Genomic DNA, 22,160 nt, shown 5'->3' on the forward strand with positions numbered 1-22,160 from the left:
CCAAAAAACACAGCAAAAGTGATCAAAAAAGCTGTATGTACCCCAGAATGGTACAAATAAAAACATACAGCTCGTCATGCAAAAATCAAGCCCTTACAGATCTCCAGCCATGGAAAAATAAAAAAAGTTATGGTTCATCTATGGGGTGAAAGGTAACCCACTGGATTGCAATATGGGGGTCATTAATAGGCTGTAAGCCTGCATGGTGCACTACACGTACCATGTGACCTGATACCCTGCATATGCTTCTTTAAGCAAGAATAGTACTAAGCAGCTGCCCCCCTCAATATAAGGAAGGTGTGTGAATGCTTGTTCATCAGCACCTTGCACCTGTGCAAATTGCTCCTCCATTTAGCAGCTTGCCTATCTGAATGTTTTGGCTGCGGTGCACTACCTACCTTGTTGTATCAGTATATCAGTAAGGCCTCATGTCCACGGGGAAAATCAGGCCCGCTACGGATTCTACATGTAGAATCTGCAGCGGGTCCCTCCTGACCCGCGGACATGAGCGCTTAAAATAGGAATTTAAAAGAATTTACCTATCCGTAGCGGGCGGGGAAGGTCAGCTGTTCCTCACGGCCGGATCTTCTTTTTTGGCCGGCGGATGAATTCGTCACGCCGGCGGCACGTCGCCGGCACGTCGTCGACGTGCCGCGCGCATGCGCCGGGCACATCCGCCGAGCCGAAGCAAGAAAGATCCGGCCGTGAGGAAGAGAAGACCTTCCCGGTCCACTCCGGATGGGTAAATACTTTTAAATTCCTATTTTAGGTCTCCCGCGGATCCGGACGGCTTCCATAGGCTTCAATAGAAGCCCGCGGGAGCCGTCCCCGCGGGAGACCCGCACGAAAATGGAGCATGGTCCAGATTTTTTCATGCTCCATTTTTTTTAAAATCCCTTTTATTGACCATCCGCGGGTATTTATCTACCCGCAGGTGGTCAATGCATCCCTATGGGATGCGGATCCGCATGCGGGAGATCCGCTGCGGATCTTAAATCATATTTTGCCCGTGGACATGAGGCCTAAGTATATGGCCACTTTCTGTGTTTTTTTTTAAAATATATTTCCCTATTCTGTGATTTTAATGATGTTCCCTTGGGAACTCATAAGCAAACGAGGACCCTTGACGTGGGTTGTGAGCTCATGTATTTTAGCCAAAATATTAACCAATACCTCAAATTTATTGATATTTTTCAGTAATATGCAGTGCAGCTTTGAATGCTGGGGGAGCGCAGTGTGCCAGTGTGGTTCAGCTATAGGGTGCAAGGCGACCTACTGGATTGCAATATGGTGTCATTAACAGGTTGTAAGCCTGCCGATATCTGCAAGTATGTGTATTTTTTTCTTCTTTTCTGTACTGCGGATGGTCGGCACGAGCCGTCGGTCATGTGCAGTACAGATTTTTTTTTAAACTCCTGTTTTTTCACAAAATGCAAAGACCGTCCGCAATGTTAATTACAGACAGGCCACTGGTCTGGTGGCTTCCATTGACCTGGATGCCGTCCGTGCGGAATCCGCATGAAAATAGAACATGCTGACATTTTTCATCGGCAAGCAGAAACTGCAATTGGTTTCCGCTCGTGTGCCTGAAGAATCACATTTGCATTGCATGCTACAGGCTGCGGTATCCAGAGGGGGTCACCCGCTCCAGATTACACAATTCAAATCCACCCATGTGCATTCACGCTAGCACTTATCTCTGGACTCAGCAGGTCACTTACTATAAGCTCAGTTTATAGAGCTAAAAGTAGATGACATAGTATCTGTAAACAAAATTAGGACTCATACAATAAAGGCCCTTTTACACACAAAGATAATCGTTCAAATGACCGAAAGATTGAAAGGTTTAGTGATCTATTTTCAAAAGTGTTAATGAACATTAACACTTTATCATCTTCACTTGCATGTAAAAGGACCTTCAGGAGTTGTATGCAGAGCCCAGTGTGTATTTAAACACACGCCTAGCTGTGTAAGCAGCTGTCAACATATTGCTTTGTTCTCCTCATGGCTGCCGGCAGATTCTATTGTTCTTCTCTCGGCTAGTGTAAACATGCCCGCATTTACATGTAACGATCATCGCTCATTTTCGGCCACTTAGACAAATTTTGAGCGATAATCGTTGCGTGTAAAAGGACCTTCAGTGTTTTGGTTACACTGCAGTTTCTATTTATATATGTATTTCAGATAGGCCTCCTGCAGACAGCTGGGTCAGATCGCAGCGGGATGCGAGCCGTGCCCCTGCAGTGACCACTGCGGCTCACCTCCTCCCGGCGTCTCCCCGTTCTACTTTGTGCCAGTTGCCAAACAGCCACCACATACACAGAGCAGAGCCGATGCGTCAACTGTGACGTTTCTGTGCGGGCCTCTGCGAGGCTTGCACAGAAATAGGACATGCCGCGATTTGTTTCCTGCGTGAGTTTTTATTCAGTCAAATCGCGACTTTCTGCATAGGATTGCATTATCTAATGCAGTCCTATGGCAGTGGGCACGGGCGGAAATTCTGCGGGAAATCCCGCCGCGGAATTTCAGCCCGTGTGCAATAGGCCATAGGTTTATAATGAAACATTACTAAGAATCAATAAGAGTTGTTGTATTAGTATATGTAAAAAGTGTGAGATCATATTATTGGACTACAGGATATAGTCTACCTATTATTAGTACATAAAGCGCCTCATAGCTCTCCCTACAGCTATTGTTTTGGGGCTTCACACAGGAGCAATGCTTATTCAGTGAATGAGGCAAAGCGCATTTGAGATCTCTTTCAGCCGTCCGCCTCCATTCACTGTGAACAGGCAGTCGTTCAAAGATGAACAGCTGCCAGTTTATACTGAGCGAGAAGTCATTTACCTTGCTTCAATAGAAATGAAGCAACTAGTGACTAATCAGCACCAGATATGAGCGAACATACTCGTTTAGGGCGATTTTGCACTTGAGCACCGCTTTTATCGAGTAACTGACTACTCGGACGAAAAGATTCGGGGGGCGCCGAGGGTGAGTGGGGGGTTACAGAGGGGAGTGGGGGGGTGGGGGGAGAGGGCTCCTATGGGAGCCTATGACAGCGGCCAGAGAAGGGAGGTGGGAGGGAGTTTAGCAGCGTGACTGCTAAACTCCCTCCCTCTTCTCTACTCCCATCTGGCTGATTCCAATGGGAGGGGTGGGACGAGGGTGGAGCTAAGCGTCACTCCATCTTGCCTCCTTCCATTGCTGGCTGAAGACAAGGGGCAGGGAGGGGATGGTAGCTTAGCCCCGCCCCCGCCCACTTGTCTGCAGCCAGCAATAGGAGGAGGCGAGATGGGGCGTCACCTAGCTTCACCCTTCCCCCTCCCATTGCAATCAGCGGAGGGGCAGAGAGAGGTGAGCCCGGTCAAGGTCCATGCCATCTGAACGGGCACACAAACGTTAGATTTGTGCACCCACTTACGAGTTTTCACTCCTCACATCGTAGCGTATATCGGCTGGCTGTGAAAACAGCGACCGATATACGCTCATGTGAACGAGCCCTTAGGCTAGGTTCACACAGGACGGAATTCTTGTGGATTGGCCGCACCAAAAATCTGCAAGAATTCCACTGGAAATCCGCAGCAGCAGGTTTTGGAGCGGCTTCAACGACTGCATATCTGCTGCAGCCATCTCTCCCCATAAAAAGGGGAGAGAGGCCGCTGCAGGAAAAAAAAAAAAGAATTGAGGCCATGCTGCGTATTTAATTTCCACGCCGCATGGCCGTTTCCACACTGTTTGTCCGCAACGGATTTGCTGCAGCGTGCAAAATCTTGTCCACTTTGCTGGCTAATCCCGGGATTAGGAGCCGCATGCGGAATTTCTGTCTGGACAATCGGCATGGAAATTCTGCAGAAAATCTGTCCCCAGCCTAAAACAGCACAATAAACTAATTGCCCCATTTACGGGGGTGACCGTCGTTTAAACTAGTGCATGTGCGAGCGACATCATTGCTAGTTGTTTGCGCCTTTGCGGAATGTTCAGATAGGCAGATCATCGCTGACTTCTCACACAGTGCTCCAGATTCTATATGAAACACTTTAGTGGAGTAGCGAGAAGTGCAAGTTGAAACTGCACAACAAACGAAAAAGTAAACGAATAGTGCACGATGGCTTTGCGTTCAGACGTAACGATTATTGCACAGTTTTGTTCGTTTCAACGAATTCTGCTTGATAATCATTCCGTGTAAATGGGCCAAGGAGGTGCTGGGCAGCCGGGGGATATTATTTGTATGCTCGTTACTTCCGTGTTCCTTGCTGTCTGCTTAGTTTAGCTTTAGCTCATGGCGCAGTTCTGAGGTGACGCCGCCCTTATACTATTTGTCTATTACAATACTCCTTGAATGATTTTTGCTCTTGGTTGATTGTTAACTTATCCTTAGGTCTATGGACAGCTTAACAATAGTGCCCTGTTTAATTCCTATTCACTCCTTTGAAGTGTAAGCTTGTACATTGTCTATTATTATCTCTTAGTATAACCCCTGTGTCTTCTTATGCTTTGTATCCCACTGAATCACTCTACATAGCTATTGTTAATATATCTGCTCCTACTAATTGTATTAATTAAAATAATTGGGGAAAGCCCAGATTCACAATTATCACACAAAAAGAAGCAGAGGAAACCATAGGAGTCTGGCTGGTGAGGCAAGGTTTGGATAAGGGTAATCAGATGCTGGTCTCTTCTGCTGCACAGGCCTGGCAGCAGCTATTTCGGGGTTACCTTTTTCACTTAATTTAACCCCTTATGCTCCCTACATACAGCCGAGTGCGAGATCGGGCTGTGAAACGCCTCAACGTGCGATTTACCTGTAGATGCAAGGCGTTTCTCTTTAAAAACGCCTCCCATCACTTAAAGTAGCAATCAGCAAGTGTTCCCCAATGTTTTTAATGGGAAACCTCGCATTGCACTGGCGTGCAATGTGTTTTCCGGCCTCATTGTAAACAATGGGCGATGCGTTTTGAGGGAACGTCCAAAGATAGGACGTGCCACGATTTTTTCCCGCACCGCAATGTGGAAATAACAATCACTCGCAACGCTTAAATATCGCACAATTTTCTCTGCCATGTGACAGCAGACTAAGGCTGCATTCCCATGAACGTATATCGGCTCGGTTTTCACGCCGAGCCGATATACGTCGCCCTCATCTGCAGGGGGGGGGGGGGGAGGGGTGGAAGAGCCAGGAGCAGGAACTGAGCTCCCGCCCCCTCTCTGCCTCCTCTCTGCCCCTCTGCACTATTTGCAATGAGGAGAGGCGGAATGGGGCGTGGCTAATTCTCGGCACTTAGCCCTGCCCCCGTCCCGCCTCCTTTCATTGCAAATAGTGCAGAGGGGGTGAGAGGAGGCAGAGAGGGGGCGGGAGCTCAGTTCCTGCTCCTGGCTCTTCCATCCCCCCCCCCCGCCTCTGCAGATGAGGATGACGTATATCGGCTCGGCGTGAAAACCGAGCCGATATACGTTCATGGGAATGCAGCCTAAGGCTGGATTCACATGAACGTATATCGGCTCGGTTTTCACGCCGAGCCGATATACGTTGTCCTCATCTGCAGGGGGGGGGGGGTAGAAGAGCCAGGAGCAGGAACTGAGCTCTCGCCCCCTCTCGGCCTCGTCTCTGCCTCCTCTCCGCCCCTCTGCACTATTTGCAATGAAAGGAGGTGGGACGGAGGCGGGGATAAGTTCTGAGAATTAGCCCCACCCCGTCCCGCCTCTTCCCATAGCAAATAGTGCAGAGGGGCTGAGAGGGGGCGGGAGCTCAGTTTCTGCTCCTGGCTCTTCCAGCCTCCCCCCCCCTGCAGATGAGGACGACGTATATCGGCTCGGCGTGAAAACCGAGCCGATATACGTTCGTGGGAATGCAGCCTTAGAGTGGTTTCACACGGGTGATAAAATCGCGCAACGCGAGAGTCAGTAAAAAAGTTGATTTATGAAACCAATGATTTTCAATGGTTTCTTTCCCATTTAGCGATGTTTTCACTTATGCGATGTTGAGAGAACAAAAAATCGTGGCATGGTTTTCTTTCTGCGTTTTTTTTTAAGCTGCCATGTTACCCTATGGTGACACCTTTTTATCACATCGCGTTGCGATGCAATTTTACCATTGGACTGTTCTATTGACTTTCGCGATAAAAGATTGCACAATTTTATCGCAGGCAGCAGCAATTTGATGAGAGATTATTCTTTAAAAAAACCATCACTCACGCTCAAAAATTGCAGGAACAAAGACGCAATTTAGTTTCCATTTTTTAGTTTTATTTAAAAAATATTTATTTTCGCTTACAATTTTTAAAATGAGTATATTTATGCTAAATTAAAGTACAGGAATGGGTTTTTCATTTTGTTTTGGATATTTTGATATATAATTTGTACAGCTTTGGATTACAGGGCGCAGATGGCGACGGCTTTGGGTCATTTTCTTTTTTATGTATATATTTTTATGTAATTCTGTAATTTTTTTAAACTTATTTTTGTAACTATTTTTAAAATCTATGTCCCCCATGACGTCATGTAAGACCTCTGGGGGTCATTCACGTCGTCTTTTTTTTTCTTCTATTTCACTGTAGCTTTGGCATCCATGGGAGCCCCAGTTATAGGGGAAAACATCTCCATGTAGTGACATCAGTCATTAATAGAGTTGATCAGGATATGCTAGGACCTTGCAGCTCCGCTGTGGCAGGGAGCACCTGGCAGTCACATGATTGCTGGGACGAATAGTGGAAATAACACTTCCGCTTTTTCTCTTTAGTACATAGCGCCTAATGTGCACTTTGTAGCCTGGAAAGCAGAAGCGATTAAATACCCCTTCTCCTCCGGCTCCTCCACTGTGTCTGACAGCTGAGGACCCAACCTTCTCCTGCTTAATTTGAAGAGCAGAAGCTTTAGTCCTGCAGTATGCTTTTGCTATTGGCTGGGATTAAAGCCCAGGACCAAGTGCCATAAATTTACCACGCTTGGTCCTAAAAGGATTAAAGTAACCCTCCGGGCCTGGACAATCACAGCTTGCTACACCAGATTCGCTTTCTCCCAGATACACACTGTGCATTAGGGCTTTCAAAGGACCGTATTTACGCAGGAACTTAGCTGCGTAAAACAAAATCTGCGAAAAAAACGTGACCATGCGATGCATAGGATTTCAATTGCTTCATTCAGATAAACGTTTTTTTGATGCGTAAAATAATCACGCTGGGAAAAATAGCACATACGTGACTGTTTTCGGTTGCTGGTTTTATACGCTGCGTAAAAAGATAGATCTTGCCCTATCTTTTGACGTGAGATGCAGCAAGCTCCCACAGTCTTCTATGGAAGCTGGAAAAAAGGGAGGGAGAAGGAGTTACCTTGCATACTACACTGGGAAAAGAACACACCTGGCCCTATTTAAGCATTATTGGTCATTTCAAGGATCTCTGCTGATCGCTGGTTTTTATCGCCTCTGCAGCCACAGCAGCCCCAAAGTCCCTTTTTCGTCTAAACAGCAAGTTTTAAATATTCCACTGTAAGCTCCTGTTAGTCCCGAGCAGAAATGATGGGAACACCCGGGGAATCCCTTCATCTCCTCGAGGCTTCCCCTACATCTCAGCTGGACTGGAAGGATTCCCCAACAGCGGGGCTGCAGGGATTCCCTGCTGCTGGGGAATTCCTGCAGCCCCACTGCTGGAGAACCCCTTCAACCTTGCTGAGATGAAGGCAGTCCTCGGCAATAAAGGGAACCCCTGAGGAGATGACGGAAATCCCCGAGGAGTCCCCTCATCCCTGCGGGGACATGGTGCTTCTGGGTTTAGCGGCACGGCAGAACTCCCCCCCCCCCCCCTTCCCTTTCTTTCCAACTCTATGGACACTCTTTGGTATTGCGCACCAAAGATAGGTCAAGACCTATATTTTCACGCAGCAGGGAATTTCAGTCGCTCATGTCCTATCTTTTTAGGTGCAATTTTTTTAAATTATTTTTTTTGCATGCCTAAAATTACTTGGTCTGAACGTTTCCATAGGAAACCATTGGTTCTAATAGTTGTGGGGTTTTTTGTGCGTATAAGTTAGCTGCGCAAATTACCTTGTATGAATGAAACCTTACTGTTAAGGTACTGGGTTCAGGAAACAAACGGAAACTCAGTTGAGTAATATTTTTAATTTTGGCAGTTGTCACCCGCAAGTGAAAGCTTTTTCACACGGCTGTTTGACAGTTCCATTGTTTGGTTCCACCCTAGGAGGCGAACAACGCCAAATACAAAAGTGCCAGATTCGGCACATGCTGCACAGAACCCACAGACTATAAAAGGTTTTATATGCATAATGTATAATATTTTGAACGTGTAACTGTTAGAGATGAGCGAACGTGTCCGTTACGGACACATCCGCACCCGGACACCGGCTTTAGCGAACACTGCAGTGTTCGCGCGTAAGTGTCCGGGTGCCGCCGGGGGGCGGGGAGATGCGCGGCGGCGCGGGCGGCAGTAGCGGGGAACAGGGGGGAGCCCTCTCTCTCTCCCTCTCCCCCCCACTCCCCGCCGCACCCCCCCGCGCTGCCACGGCGGCCCCCGAACTTTTTCGCCCGAACACCGAGGTGTTCGCAAAGTTCGGTGTTCGGGCGAAAAAGGGGCGGGGCCGAACGTGTTCGCTCATCTCTAGTAACTGTATAAATGCATAATGCTGCCCATTCTGTTCGGTGCTCTTCAAGTCTGGCATATACTAGATTCAACACTTCTGTATTTGCGCTTGTTCAGCAATAGAAGTGGCGTGGAAGACTGATTTTCAGTGTATTTAGATGCTGATGATTTATTTGATGATATCGTTGTTTCTAAGATATTTCAGTTGTCATTACCTTTATGGAAGATCTACTTGTCTCACCAGCCCACGTCACAATTGGTTTTATGCCATCGTATTAAACCCCCCTGGATACATATTTAGGTACAGAACATATGTCTGCAGTATGTTGCCAGGAGCTGCAGTTAATATAAGAATGCTGCTTGTCTACCTGTCAGGGATGCAGCTGGTAGGCATATCTATGTAGAAGCTGTATGACAGTCTGCCATGTTCAATATACACGTTGTCATCGAAATGTTACATTTAAAAGGTCAGATGGGTATTTTAAGTATAAAGAGAAGGTACTGGCTACATTATGCTTGCTTCACAGTGTAGAGGAATCAGAATTATTAATTATAGTTCTCACAGAACAGATTCCTAAAATATAACTTTTATTTGTTGTTGTTTATTCGTTCATTCGCTTCCGACTCTTCGTGACCTCGTAGACCAGCCCACGCCACAGCTTTCTGTCGGCTGACGCCACCGGCAAGTCCACCAAGGTCCAGTCTGTCACCTGAAGGATATCATCCATCCATCTTGCCCTTGGTCGGCCCCTCTTCTTTTGCCTTCCACTTTCCCCAACATCAGCATCTTCTCATACGTATGCTGTCTTCTCATTATGTGGCCAAAGTACTTCAGTTTTGCCTTTAACATCAGTGAGCCGTCTGGCTTTATTTCCTGGAGTATGGACTGGTTTGATCTTCTGGCGGTCCAAGGCAAATTTTCCTCCAACACCACAGTTCAAAAGCGTCTATTTTCCCTCGCTCAGCCTTCCTTATGGTCCAGCTCTCCCATCCATAGGTTACTATGGGGGTACCATTGCTTCAACTATGCGGACCTTCGTTGTCAGTGTGATGTTTCTGCTCTTAACTATTTTATTGAGATTAGTCCTTCCTCTCCTCCCAAGAAGTAAACGTCTTCTGGTTTCCTGGCTGCAGTCCGCATCTGCAGTAATCTTTGCACCTAAAAATATGAAGTCTGTCACTGCCTCCACGTTTTCTCCCTCTACTTGCCAGTTGTCAATCAATCTGGTTGCCATAATCTTGGTTTTTTCTGTTTACCTGTAGCCCAGCTTTTGCACTTTCTTCTTTCCCCTTGGTAATAAGGCTCCTCAGCTAAACTTGTATTTGTTTCTTTAAAAACGTGGCTCCAAAACCGTGACAGACAAATACACCTATCAGTGTCATCACCACCTGATGACCGGTAGATCCAGCTCTACAGTATAGTAGAACGGCCCTACATTAGCAGGTAAGTATCTGATCGGAAATACAATAGTCACCTAGTTGGTCTCACGACCTTTCTTACAAGTTGCTAGAATGCCGGTTGTCAATATAATACCGCACAGTAGGGGCCTGTGTGATTTCCCCACCTATTGATGTCCGTTAAATACACAGAGGGAGGCTTATATAGGCCTCATTGGTCAATATATAGTGTTTAGATGGTAAATAGAAACATCCCCAGGGTGTGGGCGCTCTGTCTGGATGGTAGCTGGCCGTTAGACCTGATAGATTGTGGATATATTAGGGATACCCAGTTTATGTGAGCCAGGTCCAATCCAGAAAGGCGTCCATCACCCACATCTATCCAACCAAGGTGATAGTTAGTGTTGGGTCACAATTTGAAACCTGTTAAATAGCAGGAATAGGCGTTCTGTGGTATTCAGCGCTAAGACATTAGTAGCAGATCCTTTAAAGGGTTATTTCCATCTCAACAAGTTCTCCCTATCCACAGAATACGGGATACATTGCTGATCAGTGGGAATCTGCTCCATTCACATCAATAGGACTGCTGGATATACCGGTAGTGGAGCTCAACTCTCTCCAGTGGTCCTACTGTAGTGTATGGAGTAGAGGCACACATGTATGGCCTCTGCTGCCTACACTGTGAGATGAGCTGAAATCTTGGGATATGTAGGGGTCCCAATGGTTGGATCCCCACTGATCAGCAATTTATTCCCTATTCTGTGGATAGGGGATAACTTGTTGAGATCGGAATAACCTTTAACCCCTCAGTACCAAAGCGCCAAAGCATGGGCGTAACTATAGGGGATGCAGTTGCTTCCGGGCCCAGGACCCTTAGTGGGCCCATAAGGCCTCTCTTCTCCATATAGGGAGCCTAGTAGTATGAATAAAGCCTTATAGCTGGGGGGGGGGGGGGTCCTGTTACAGATTTTGCACTGGGGCCCCGAATCTTCAAATTACGCCTCTGCCCTAAAGCCTATTTCCATCTTAATGACCAAGTCATCTTTCAGGTTTTTTTTTCATTGTCACATTCCTAGAACCATAACTCTTAAGTTTCCAGTCGACAAAGCTGTAGGAGGAAAAAGTTATATTTTTAATGGTATCATTTTGGGAGGGGTACCCAATTTTTATTATTTTTTTTTTTGGGGGGGGGGGGGATATTGGGAAAAATATGTCACCATTGTTTTTTGGACTGGTGTGCAGCCTACAGAGTAAATTCTGTGATATTGTTGTCTGGGTCAGTACGATTCTAGTGATGCCAAGTTTATACAGTTTTTATGTTTTTCTATTTTGTACACTAAAAACACTTTTCGCTTTGCTTTTGTGTCGTCGTATTACAAGAGCCATAACATTTTCATTCTCCCATTGTCTCGGTCTATGTGCTGTCCGATATACACGGAATCAGGACATTCATGTGCATTGGTGCGTCCTATTTCTCGCCTGTGAAATGGACAGGAATAGGACACGCCATGAGTTTTTTCACGTGGACTATGGGCTCATGCTAAAAAATATTTATGTGTTTAGCCTAATAGGTTATATTGGGGCCATATGCGGTCTGTGACACACGGCCGAGAGCGATAGCAGGCCGTGAAACTCAGCCCAATACTGCGCTCATGCACGTGCCATGTCCCCATCCCTTCAGTACAATTGCGATCCTCCAAAACCTCATGGACGTCGCACACTGTGTGATGTGTTTTCTGTCCCCATTGAAAACAATGGGCGAAGCATTCCGAGGGAACGCCCAAAGATACGATATGCTGCGATTATTTTTTTCCCCCCGCATCGCACAAAATCACTCATGTATTTAACCCAATTAAAAAAAATGGGGTTCATATCCGTGCGAGATTTGTCCGTCTCGCAATGCACAAATCTCTTGCGATTTTTACAGCTGTGTTTTACGGCTGCCTTCACACTGGCGAGAAAAAAAAGCACCATTTTTGCGCAAGATATCACAGAATTATGAAACCCATGGCTTTTAATGGCTTCATTCCCATTTGTGATGTTTCCTCTCATGCGATGTTGCAAGATTTGGAAATCGCTGCCTGTCTATCTTTCTGCATTTTGCTACATTTTTTTTTCTCGCCCATGTTTGCCTACAGAGCTTCTGCTTTATCGCATTGCAACGCACGACCTTGCGGTGTTCATGCAATGGGTTTTTACTAGAGATGAGCGAGCGCACTCGGAAAAGCACTACTCGCTCGAGTAATTTGCTTTATCCGAGTATCGCTGTGCTCGTCCCTGAAGATTCGGGTGCCGGCACGGAGCGGGGAGCTGCCGGGGAGAGCGGGGAGGAACGGAGGTGAGATCTTTCTCTCCCTCTCTCCCGCCCGCTCTCCCCTGCTCCCCGCTGCGACTCACCTGTCAGCCGCAGCGGCACCCGAATCTTCAGACCCGAGCACAGCGATACTCGGATAAAGCACATTACTCGCGCGAGTAATTTGCCTTAGCGAGTACGCTCGCTCATCTCTAGTTGTGATCCTTTTACGTGCGGGATCATCGCAATTTCCCAGGATCAACGCTATTTTTGCCGTGAAAATCGCACGTTGGCAAGAGCGGTATTGGGCTAAGTCTGAGTGAATGTAGCCTCAGTCTGTATATATAAAAAAAAATGTCTGGTGTGTAAAGCGCCTGAAGCTGCGGACCAGCAGTATGCCCACGGACGTATGCAATTTCGGTCCTTGAAAAATGCAGCAGAACGAATGATGCCTTTTTGCGCTGGTATCGGCGTATGTGACTGTAGTTTTTCCGCCCGCGGGGCGTGCTTCTTTGCAGGCGGCAAACAAGAAGCACCTCTTGAAGTGGCTAATTAATGTATTTCCAAGCATTTGCGCTCCTCCCATTGACTTCTATGGGGACCGCTGGTGCACAAATGCGCAGAAAAGAGCGTGCTGCGGTTTTATTTTTGCACGCGTAGAATATGAAAATGTGAACCCATTGAAATCAATGCGTTTATTCTCTGCGCACGCAAATACGCCCGTGTGACGCAGCCCTCAGGTTAACTTCACTCGGGCGAGGGTGATATCAGGACGTTACGCAAAACCCAATATTGCGCTCTCCAAAATGCGACTTTCCCGATGATGTGAGGCATTTTTATATCAAGACCGCCTGACCTCACTTCAGGGAAATAGCGATGGCGGAGAGCCGTGCGATGCTGCCGCAGGCTTCGTTGAAGATGATGGGCGATGTGCTACAAGGGCGCCCAAAGTAGGACATGACCAGATTGTTTTCCTGAATTGCAGTCCGGGGGAAAACAATTGCCCGTGTGTGACCGCATTCAAAAGAACGGGGGTCATAGTCGTGCGAGATATTCCCAGCCGTGTGAAAGCGGCCTGAGGAAGGTTTTTATTATCTGCGGCCAGATATCAGTCATTGGGCCGTAGGCAAATGTAGCGTGAAAAACTGCGATATTTGTGGTATTTTTCGGCACATTTGGTGCATTTTCTGAGTCTACTGTGGTTTTTTTTTAACATAGCATTTTTATTTGGGTTTTTTCCACACATTTTCCTATAGATCTCTTTATTGGCCAAAAATATATAAAGCGCCTCAGAATGATAGAAAAAAAACACAAGAAAAAAAATACATGAAAATTGTGGCGTTATTTACAAACTAAATCAAAATGCCGCCACAGAAGGTGTGTGAGGCCGGTGTGATAACTGTGTGAGGCCGGTGTGATAACTGTGTGACCAGTGTAATAACTGCGTGCGGCCTCGAGGTTCTGTCACCACGGTGAATGAACTCTCCACACGACACGACGTGTGAGGGGTTAAGCTGAGGCACGCCCGCCAGTGACGCCGCTTTCCCGCCCGTCCTGTCCCCCTTAGCCCCGCCCTGTCCCCTCGGCCCCGCCCACTCTGCGGAGTCACCGCTCTCTTATCGGTGGCTTCTTAGAGTTGGATCCGGCCACGTCACTCCTGCCAACAGAATACCACGCCCTCCCCCCGCTTCAACCAATCAACGGACGAATTCACGATAGAGGCGGGACGAGTAGGAGGGGAGTGCCCAATAGAATGCGGCGACGGGATTGACGGGCAAGGAGTCGACCAATAGGAAGAATGAGGCTGTGCTGATGACGTCAGGTGCACGGTTTGTGGTCCTTATGTAGGGTCGGTGAGGCTGTACTAGCTGCAGACGGAGTGCGAGATTGTGACATCTACGGAGAGCGGCACAGAGAAGAGCAAGCATGTGTGGTGAGTGTGAGGCTTGGGCTGCTCTTCCTGGCATTGTGTCATGGAGCGGTGGCATCTCTGGACTTCCCCTCTTAGTGGGCATAGCATCTTCTGGCAGTGACATATCTTATGTGGATATTGGGGGATCGTTATATTATGACCAGTCTTCAGGCTCTGGCAGTCTTATGTGGCCATACTGGCCCTGCTTGTATTGAGGATGTTGTGCTTATGATGATCTAGCTGGCCCTGATGATGAAATGATCCTTTTCTGTTCCATCTTTGCATGGTTTATGCTCCAAAAACTTATTTTCGGTTCTTATTGTAGCTGTTACTCCTGATTGGCCAAAAATTTCCCATTTAACTATTCGGTTGATCAAACGCTTTCTGTCATTGTGATGATTTTCCATTAGTAAATATTTGGTTTGTGTTCCTTATATCGGATCACTTGTCTATTCGGGGGTCTATAGTGGGATTTAATATGTGTTATCAGTGCGTAACATCTTACTATTTCTAGACCTCACCTTGTTGGTGGTGCCACCATGATGCCCTGGCATCTCTGGGGCATTGTTGACCACCCCAGTGGTGTTCATGGCTTGTTGTTACTTTGTGTACACCTGATACAATGTTTGTTTAGAATCTTGCAACATTGTATCCTTCAGTGTTCTGAGGGTTGGCTGCTTTCACATCTGATGGAATCTTCATTCCACCACAGATCCGGCTCAAAATACCGGAAGAAAAAGTGCTGTGTGCGGTGCTCGTTCTTCTGTTTAAAGGTGGGCAGCTGAATGGAAACCGAACAGACCCCATTATGGTCAATGGGGTCTGGTTGGGGCTCCCAGCTGGAGCAGGAAAGCAAAACCCTGCGTGCAGGTATGAAACCATCCTAAGACCGTGTTCACATTCGGAAAGTGCGGGCTGAAAAATCTTTTGCATACAGGACTTTTTTCTTTCATCCGGTAAATACTAATTTGGAAACAGAACCGACCCAGTTGTAGTCAAAAGGGTCCGTTTGGTTTAGCGAATTCGTTCATTTAGGGGGTTTCGCTTTCCTGCTCCCATAATGCAGCAGGCAGATGACCCCCCCCCTGATGCAGGTGTGAACACCGCCTAAGGCCACTTTCACACATGTGCTTTTTGCCGCGGCATTTTGAACGCCATGGTAAAAACGCTCCCGTTGATTTCAATGGGGCCTCGCAAACATGCGCTCCACCGGGGCGCTGTCTGCTTTATTATGCCGCGATTAACACCCCTCATCACCCATCAGGATGATGGAGTGCGTTAAACCTCGCTGTCAGAGGCAGGAACCCGCGTCCTAAAATTGCGTCTTGCCGACGACATGTGTGAGTGTGGCCTTAGAGACTAAACGGAGATGGGAGTACACGGGAGATCGATTTCGGCTGCCCATCTCCATTCCCAGCAAACAGGCAGTCGTTCATAGATGACTGCCTGTTCGCACAAGCCGATCACTGTTAGGTTTTTATGCCTGCCTAAGGCCATATATGGCTGATACTTGTAGTTCAGTCGCTGGCAGCGGTTACTGAGGACGATTTAGCATGCGGTTTTGCGTGATCCAGTGAGAAATGTGCCATAACATGTTTGGCGCAGGACAGATAAGGTGCTGCTTGTATTCTGGATTTTGTTTAAAGCCACATCATTCATATATCTTCTTCTCAGATTGTTCTGATAAGATACTTGAGGTGTATTAATACTCTCCACTATTAGAAGTAGGTGGTTGCGAGTTTTCTTCTTTCTTGGGTTTTATAAAAGGGATTTGCGTAGGCTTCACTTACCGTAATCAATTATACGTAATCAATTATATATATCAAGGATGCCTGTACACGTTGTGGTTGATTTGATGTAACCAGATGTGGATCGCTGCCAACTGTTAGGTGGCACCTGGACTTGCCAATTGAAACAAGTTCAGGTGCGGCTCGGCAATTAGCAGTGATATGTATGCGGTTACAGTGGATCATCCGCAGGAAGTGTGGTCACCATAAGGGGCGGATTTAACACTGTGGCTGTCTGCATGAAGATTTATACATATATACCCAAGCAATGGGGTAAATTAAACTGATTGTTAAATTAAACTCCTTGGCCAGCTTTGGAAGTGTTATAGGAATGCCACCTTGGATGTTTATGGGTTGTATAGAACCCTTGTCATCATTACCCATGTAGTCCTGGAATGGAAAACCTCTTCTCTACTAGAACACTTGAGGTTTTGGCCACTGTTGGCCATTTTTGGTCCTGGCAATGTCCCTGTTGGTAGAATGGGTCTTTGGTTGTAGGCTACATTGTGACTTGGCTGGTCCTTCTGTAGATCCTGTTCCCCAGGATGTTTATCCAGTTACAGTCCTGCCTGAATAAATAGATCTAATTGTAGACAAGTTCTAATTGGGTTTCTGTGTAGGGGGCAGTGGGGTTGGTCACAATGGTGAGCTGCTATTATTCTTTGTACTGATTTGTGTTCTCTAGGCGTTTTGCATTTCACAAAGCAGTTTGCTGAATGTGCATTTGCTGATAATGATGCAAATTGGTAACTTATCTCTGTCCAGGCACTTGGATTTGTCTCTGTCCACTATTGTGGTCACTTGACTATTGTTTGTTCTTGAGCTGTCATTGTCTTTTGAAATGGTTATCAGTTACATTGTAACCCCAGGGGCGACCTTACTGAGAATAGAACCATGCAGTCTGTAAATAGTGTTGAGAATATGTAGTTTTTGCAAAATGGATTTGTTTGGTGATGGTTCTTTTGAGTAACTTTTTAAAATGTATTTTCTTTTTTTTTTTTATATGGGTTAGTATACAATTTTTAAAATTATTAGAATTAAAATTCTCCTTACTGCGGCGTTCATTTTTAAAAGGGCCTACAAATCATTACAGTCTTTGAAAATACTTTTCTGCGTGGCTCCATATGAAGATTCTTGCATACTGGCCCATATCTAAATGGGTTGTGCGGTTGCTGAATAATTAATTAATTTTTTTTACTTTATAGGTCTAGCTGTGTTAAAATAATAAAAGCATGGGTATTTAGTCCTTTCACACGAATGACAGTGATATTGCCACGATATCACGATTGTGTGTCGCTAGAAAGTCTACATGACTTTGTAGCGCTCTTTTTCCCTGGGCCTTGAATTATAAGCCCTACCTCAAAAATAAACCCGAGCTGCATTATAAAAAAACCCCAAACAATAAAATACATTACCTAACAGGCGCTGTCTGTTCTGCCGTATGTCTCCTTCTGAAGCTCCCGCATCACTTATCTGTAGTCTTCAGCCAGCGCTTCCTGGTCAGGGGGTTCAAAAATCCGATTGGTTGAGCCGCAGCGCTCGATGATTAAGTCACAGCCATCGCATTGAGCATGCCACGATTTCCCCCCCCCCTCGCAATATAGAAGCCTACAAACATCACTAATGTGAAAGAACCCATTGAAAAGCATTGGCTTCACATACATGCAATTTGTAGTGCTGTTAAATTGCGAGAAAATCGTATGATTTTTGTCGCCTGTGTCGCAGCTTTAAACATCCCCTTTAGGCTGGTTTCACACAGGCAAGCGTGTTATTGGTCCGAGAAACGAAGACGGATACTGTGCATGGTAAAAAAAAAAAAATATATATATACGGTATATATATATTTTATTTTTTTTCCCCCCATGTGAGTGCAATGTGATTTCCGAGAAACTTGCATCACTGAACATGCAATTTTATTTATTTTTTTCGCACTGTGAAAATCACGTGGTTTTTCAATATGAAAATGTAAACCGCTCGCATACATTTTTCACTTGCCCATAGCAAATAATTGGCGTGTTTTCGGCAATCTCTCAAAAAAAAAAAAATGGGACATACCGCACTTTCTCCTGTCCTGCAGCAATCGGAAAAACGTGCATGTAGATAGGACTTCTTACAAACAATCAGTTCTATTTACGTGCGTTTTGCGATGCACAGGAATTTCTCCTGTGTGAATCAATGGGTTTTATTCACTGCGTATTGCATTATGGGAAGATTTCCCTGAAACTAAATAGCTGCTAAACTGGAACAAATCTAATTAACTCTTGGGTAATGAAAGCACCTGGATGATTTTGTCCGAATCATCATTTAGTCATAGACTCCATTTGGAGTCACGATTTGGGCACAAGCAATCAGGAAGTGATGATCTGTCGGCAGCCAAGGAGTGCAGGACGCAGTACTCCACTTCGGAGAGCAGCGGGAGTGACGCGGACAGCGCTGGTCAGGTAATGTATTCATTTTTTATTTATTTATTTATGTAGTCTAGGGCTTATTTTCAGGGTAGGGCTTATATTTAAAGCCTCCTGAAAAAAAAAATCAAAAATTGGTGTATGGCTTATTTTCGGGGAAACACGATAAAGAAGGTGATGTGCAACTTGTATGCCCGTTTACCCTCTAAATGCTACAGTCATGGCAATAATGACCAGTGATAAACCATTGGGCCCCAGTTGTCAATACTTTGGTGTTTGATAGATGAACCTAATTATTTGCACATCCCTTCTGACTCCCCTTTAATAATTCAGCCTTTCACTAACTCCTTCTTTAGAGATACCTTTGAACTTCGGTCCCAAGTGGGACGGCACCGATCAATAATGGTGTTTAAATACTCGCTGCAAAGCTCTGAACTCAGAAAGCGGATGGGGATTTTTATGACACCTATTTCCGTCATACTGTGAAGATGATACTATGACTACCTGGCAATCACGGCCTGTTCACTAGGTAATCTGACCCTTCTCGCTCGCCACATCAATCGGCTCCATTCAACTTTGTTTCTGGCTTTCATTATACAAGCATGTACTTTCTCTTGCTGCAGACCATTAGCTTTTACAGGGACCTCATTGTACTTTACGGAGGGAAAAAGGAGTTCGTCCAAAGCCTCAAAATGCTTTCAGAAATAAAAGTTCACCATGAGTTGCTCTAGACACCCATTGGGCCAAGGGTCCATGGCAATTATCTAGTACATGCACGAAAATCGCATGTCGTGATATATTCCTATGGGATGCAGTGTTATATGTCCACAATAAGGGAACAAAACCAATGGAATATCCTTCTTCCAGTTCAAGTATCACAACTAGCATGGCCAGCTTTAGCTATGGGCAACTCGTGTGGTTTTACAGGGTGCCGACCACCAGCTTGTAGAAGTGGGGTGGGGGGGGGCAAGGTGATCACCCCCTCTCAGGTCCGCCTGGCCAAATCATCTTCTTCCCCCATGCGTTGGCATCTTGTGGAACTATAAGAATCATTGTTGTTCTGCGGCTTTACGGTCAGCGCCCCCGCAACTCAATCACTTGGTTCTGGGGCTGTATTTATGTCATGAGCTTGGTTCTGGTACAGTATTTACTCACCGAGCTGATATGGTAAGCGTGCTTCCCCCACAAGAAGTACAGGCATGCCTCTACTGAAGCATATGTTTGGAGCAGGGTATGGATTGGGCGTTCAGGGTGTCCTCTTGTATATGAGCTCAATAACTACACTACTTCCCACCATAAATGAAGACCCGTTCCATTTCCTCATTGTGTTCTTGATGGTGGTCCCATCCTATCCTCAACATATAATAGAACAAAAGTGACAACCTTTTACTCTACACTTGACCTAAGGTTATTGGTGTGATCCAGAAACGCATGGGAAGTGATTGGCTTGCGGGTGACTTTTTGGCATGAAGGAAACTTCTCCCATACTTGTACAGTCAATCACAGCTGGTGGGTTCCTAAACTTTTTTTCCTTTTTCTTCGTGCCATGCTAATAAGCCTCGCTCTATTAGAATGTAGTATGTTAATCAAGTCCCATTATGAGTTGTCTGTAGAAATCCATCCAGATTTCTCCAGCTGTTGACTCTTTCAAGGTCAACGTTCAAGACCGTTTGTGTTGCAGATGTAAGTTTTTGGAAGACTCCATTCTTCTCACATCTGTGTGGATGGAAATGACAAATAAAAAGTTTGTCCTGATTTCCTACAAGCTTCATGGGAATCACGGCTACGCACATCAATAGAAAAAGTGTTGTAAGTTGGTGAAGCCAAACTGGCACCCCATTTACATGCGTGAACCTGTTCTGTACGTGGCAATTACACTACGGTCTATTGCAACTTTTCCTGATCTGTCAATGTTGTATAACTTGTGTGTAAAAGCAGTGGAGCTTACAAATCTAAAGACCTTAATAATGATTAGAAAAACATGGCAGCTTTCTTCCAGAGACCACTCCATACCGGTCAGAGGGTGGTCTGGTATTGTAGTTCACCTCTGTTGACATGAATGGGACTAAGCTGCAATACTACACCCAACCTATAGAGGGGTGTGGCACTAATTTTGGAGGTATCCAGCCTTTTATGGCTAATCCATTACAAACCTTTTAAGCTTTAATAACTCATAATTGTCTTATAAAACTGTTATAGACTTGTAGCTCTTAACAAGGAGATCATTCTCGTTGTAACGTTAAAGGCCAGTGTGACGCTTGTGCCAGGTAATTGGTATTCAGTGTAAAGGGAATACTTAATATGTTGCCTGACTCTGCATGTAGGAACACACCTGTTGTTGACCCCAGGCAATAGGAGTGTAGCTAAAAAAAAAAGCTGGGGCCCCATAGCAAAACTTTGGATGAGTTTTCTAACTATAGACAACCCCTTTCTTTACAAAGCTTGGTTTGAGCCAGATGATGAGCGACGATCGATGGGCCGCAGCTGAACCTCCAACAAGGCCTGAGCCATATGTTGTCACTTCTATGGTGGCATAGCTATAGAGGTCTCAGTTGTGACCCGTCCTTAAGGCAGGATGGCCCACAGCCCCTCCTTGCCACACTTAACATTACCAAGCACCTTCGCATGGTCTTGTTTACCCAGCGCGGCCCTGGCCCACTGAAGAGTGTGAATCCTACATTAGTCTCCCCTCTCCATTCTCCTCCTCAGAAGCGCTGGGGATGCATACACTATTGTCAGCCCTGTGCTCTGTGAAAGTGCCAGTCAAGCTGGGGGCATGGTGGTCTGCCATTATTTTTATGGGTGGGGTGGGAGTAAAAAGGATCACAATGAATTAAGGTGGGTTGGGGCCCATAGAGGGGATCACTATGCATTGAGGAGGGGTGGGAGGCCACAAAGGAACCACTGGTCTCCGTATCTCCGCTTCACATCCTGCACTCCTTAGGAAAATGTCACTTGCTGGTCGCGGGTTTCATAAATTCCGCCTTGAGGAAGCAATGGCTCTGATTGGTTGAGAGCAGCGCTCGTTTAACCAATCACAGCTGGTGCATTGATTCAGCGAGCGCTTCAGTGATTGGTTCTGTGTGCATTGCTCTCAGCCAATCAGAGCCATCACTTTCTGGAGGCAGAATTTATAAAGTGGGTAAGAACCCTTCTGGAAATTCTAATGTAGTATTCCCATCTTGTAAATCGGCATATGCCAGTGGAGGTCGGACCTCTAGAATCTCCATCAGTCCTGAAAATGAAGGAGTCTGGTATCATCCAGTAATGGAAGTTCTTATACAGAATATATGGAACAGGAATGCAGAACTTGGGATTTCACGTAGTACAAGAAGCATTTGAAGGTGTTGGGAGAAGACTATGGAGGCTGTGTTCTGTGCTGCGCGGCCGCCTGTGAATGGTGTTTTAGTCAGGGATGTGAAGTGAATAGCCTGTGCTGGCAGCAATCCACACACTCTATAAAGATTACTTTTGAGATCTCAAAACCACAACTCCCACACAGACAACAGTCTATGGAGCGTTCCTCGTGTCTGCACCCTGGCAGAAGTACCTGGAGGATGCTGCGAGGCCTACAGGGTATATGAGATCTGGCACGGATAGTTTAATTTTTGCATGTAGCACGCTCAAAAAATGTTTCTTTATATGGATGTTATGGCCCTGTACAATTAATATGCAAGCAAGGTGTCTTAAAGTGAAGCTCAACCATTGCAGAACAATCACTTCAATAGCAAAAGCCTGAGTTGATATTACTTATAATCCCTAAATATTTCACTT

The 22,160-nt window shown here is 45.9% G+C and overlaps 1 protein-coding gene across 2 annotated transcripts in view; it reads left to right on the plus strand.

Annotated features, from left to right (window-relative positions):
• The first annotated feature begins 14,078 nt into the window (after window positions 1–14,078).
• GFPT1 (glutamine--fructose-6-phosphate transaminase 1) overlaps window positions 14,079–22,160 on the plus strand; it is a 35,577-nt gene continuing 27,495 nt past the window's right edge. For both annotated transcript variants that reach the window (XM_066593052.1, XM_066593053.1), the window contains exon 1: window positions 14,079–14,215. In XM_066593052.1, the coding sequence (XP_066449149.1) occupies window positions 14,209–14,215 (7 nt within the window). In that variant the 5' untranslated portion in view covers window positions 14,079–14,208. The remainder of the gene's footprint in view (window positions 14,216–22,160) is intronic.

Source organism: Eleutherodactylus coqui, chromosome 2 (genome assembly GCF_035609145.1).
Source record: "Eleutherodactylus coqui strain aEleCoq1 chromosome 2, aEleCoq1.hap1, whole genome shotgun sequence".
Classification (NCBI taxonomy): domain Eukaryota; kingdom Metazoa; phylum Chordata; class Amphibia; order Anura; family Eleutherodactylidae; genus Eleutherodactylus; species Eleutherodactylus coqui.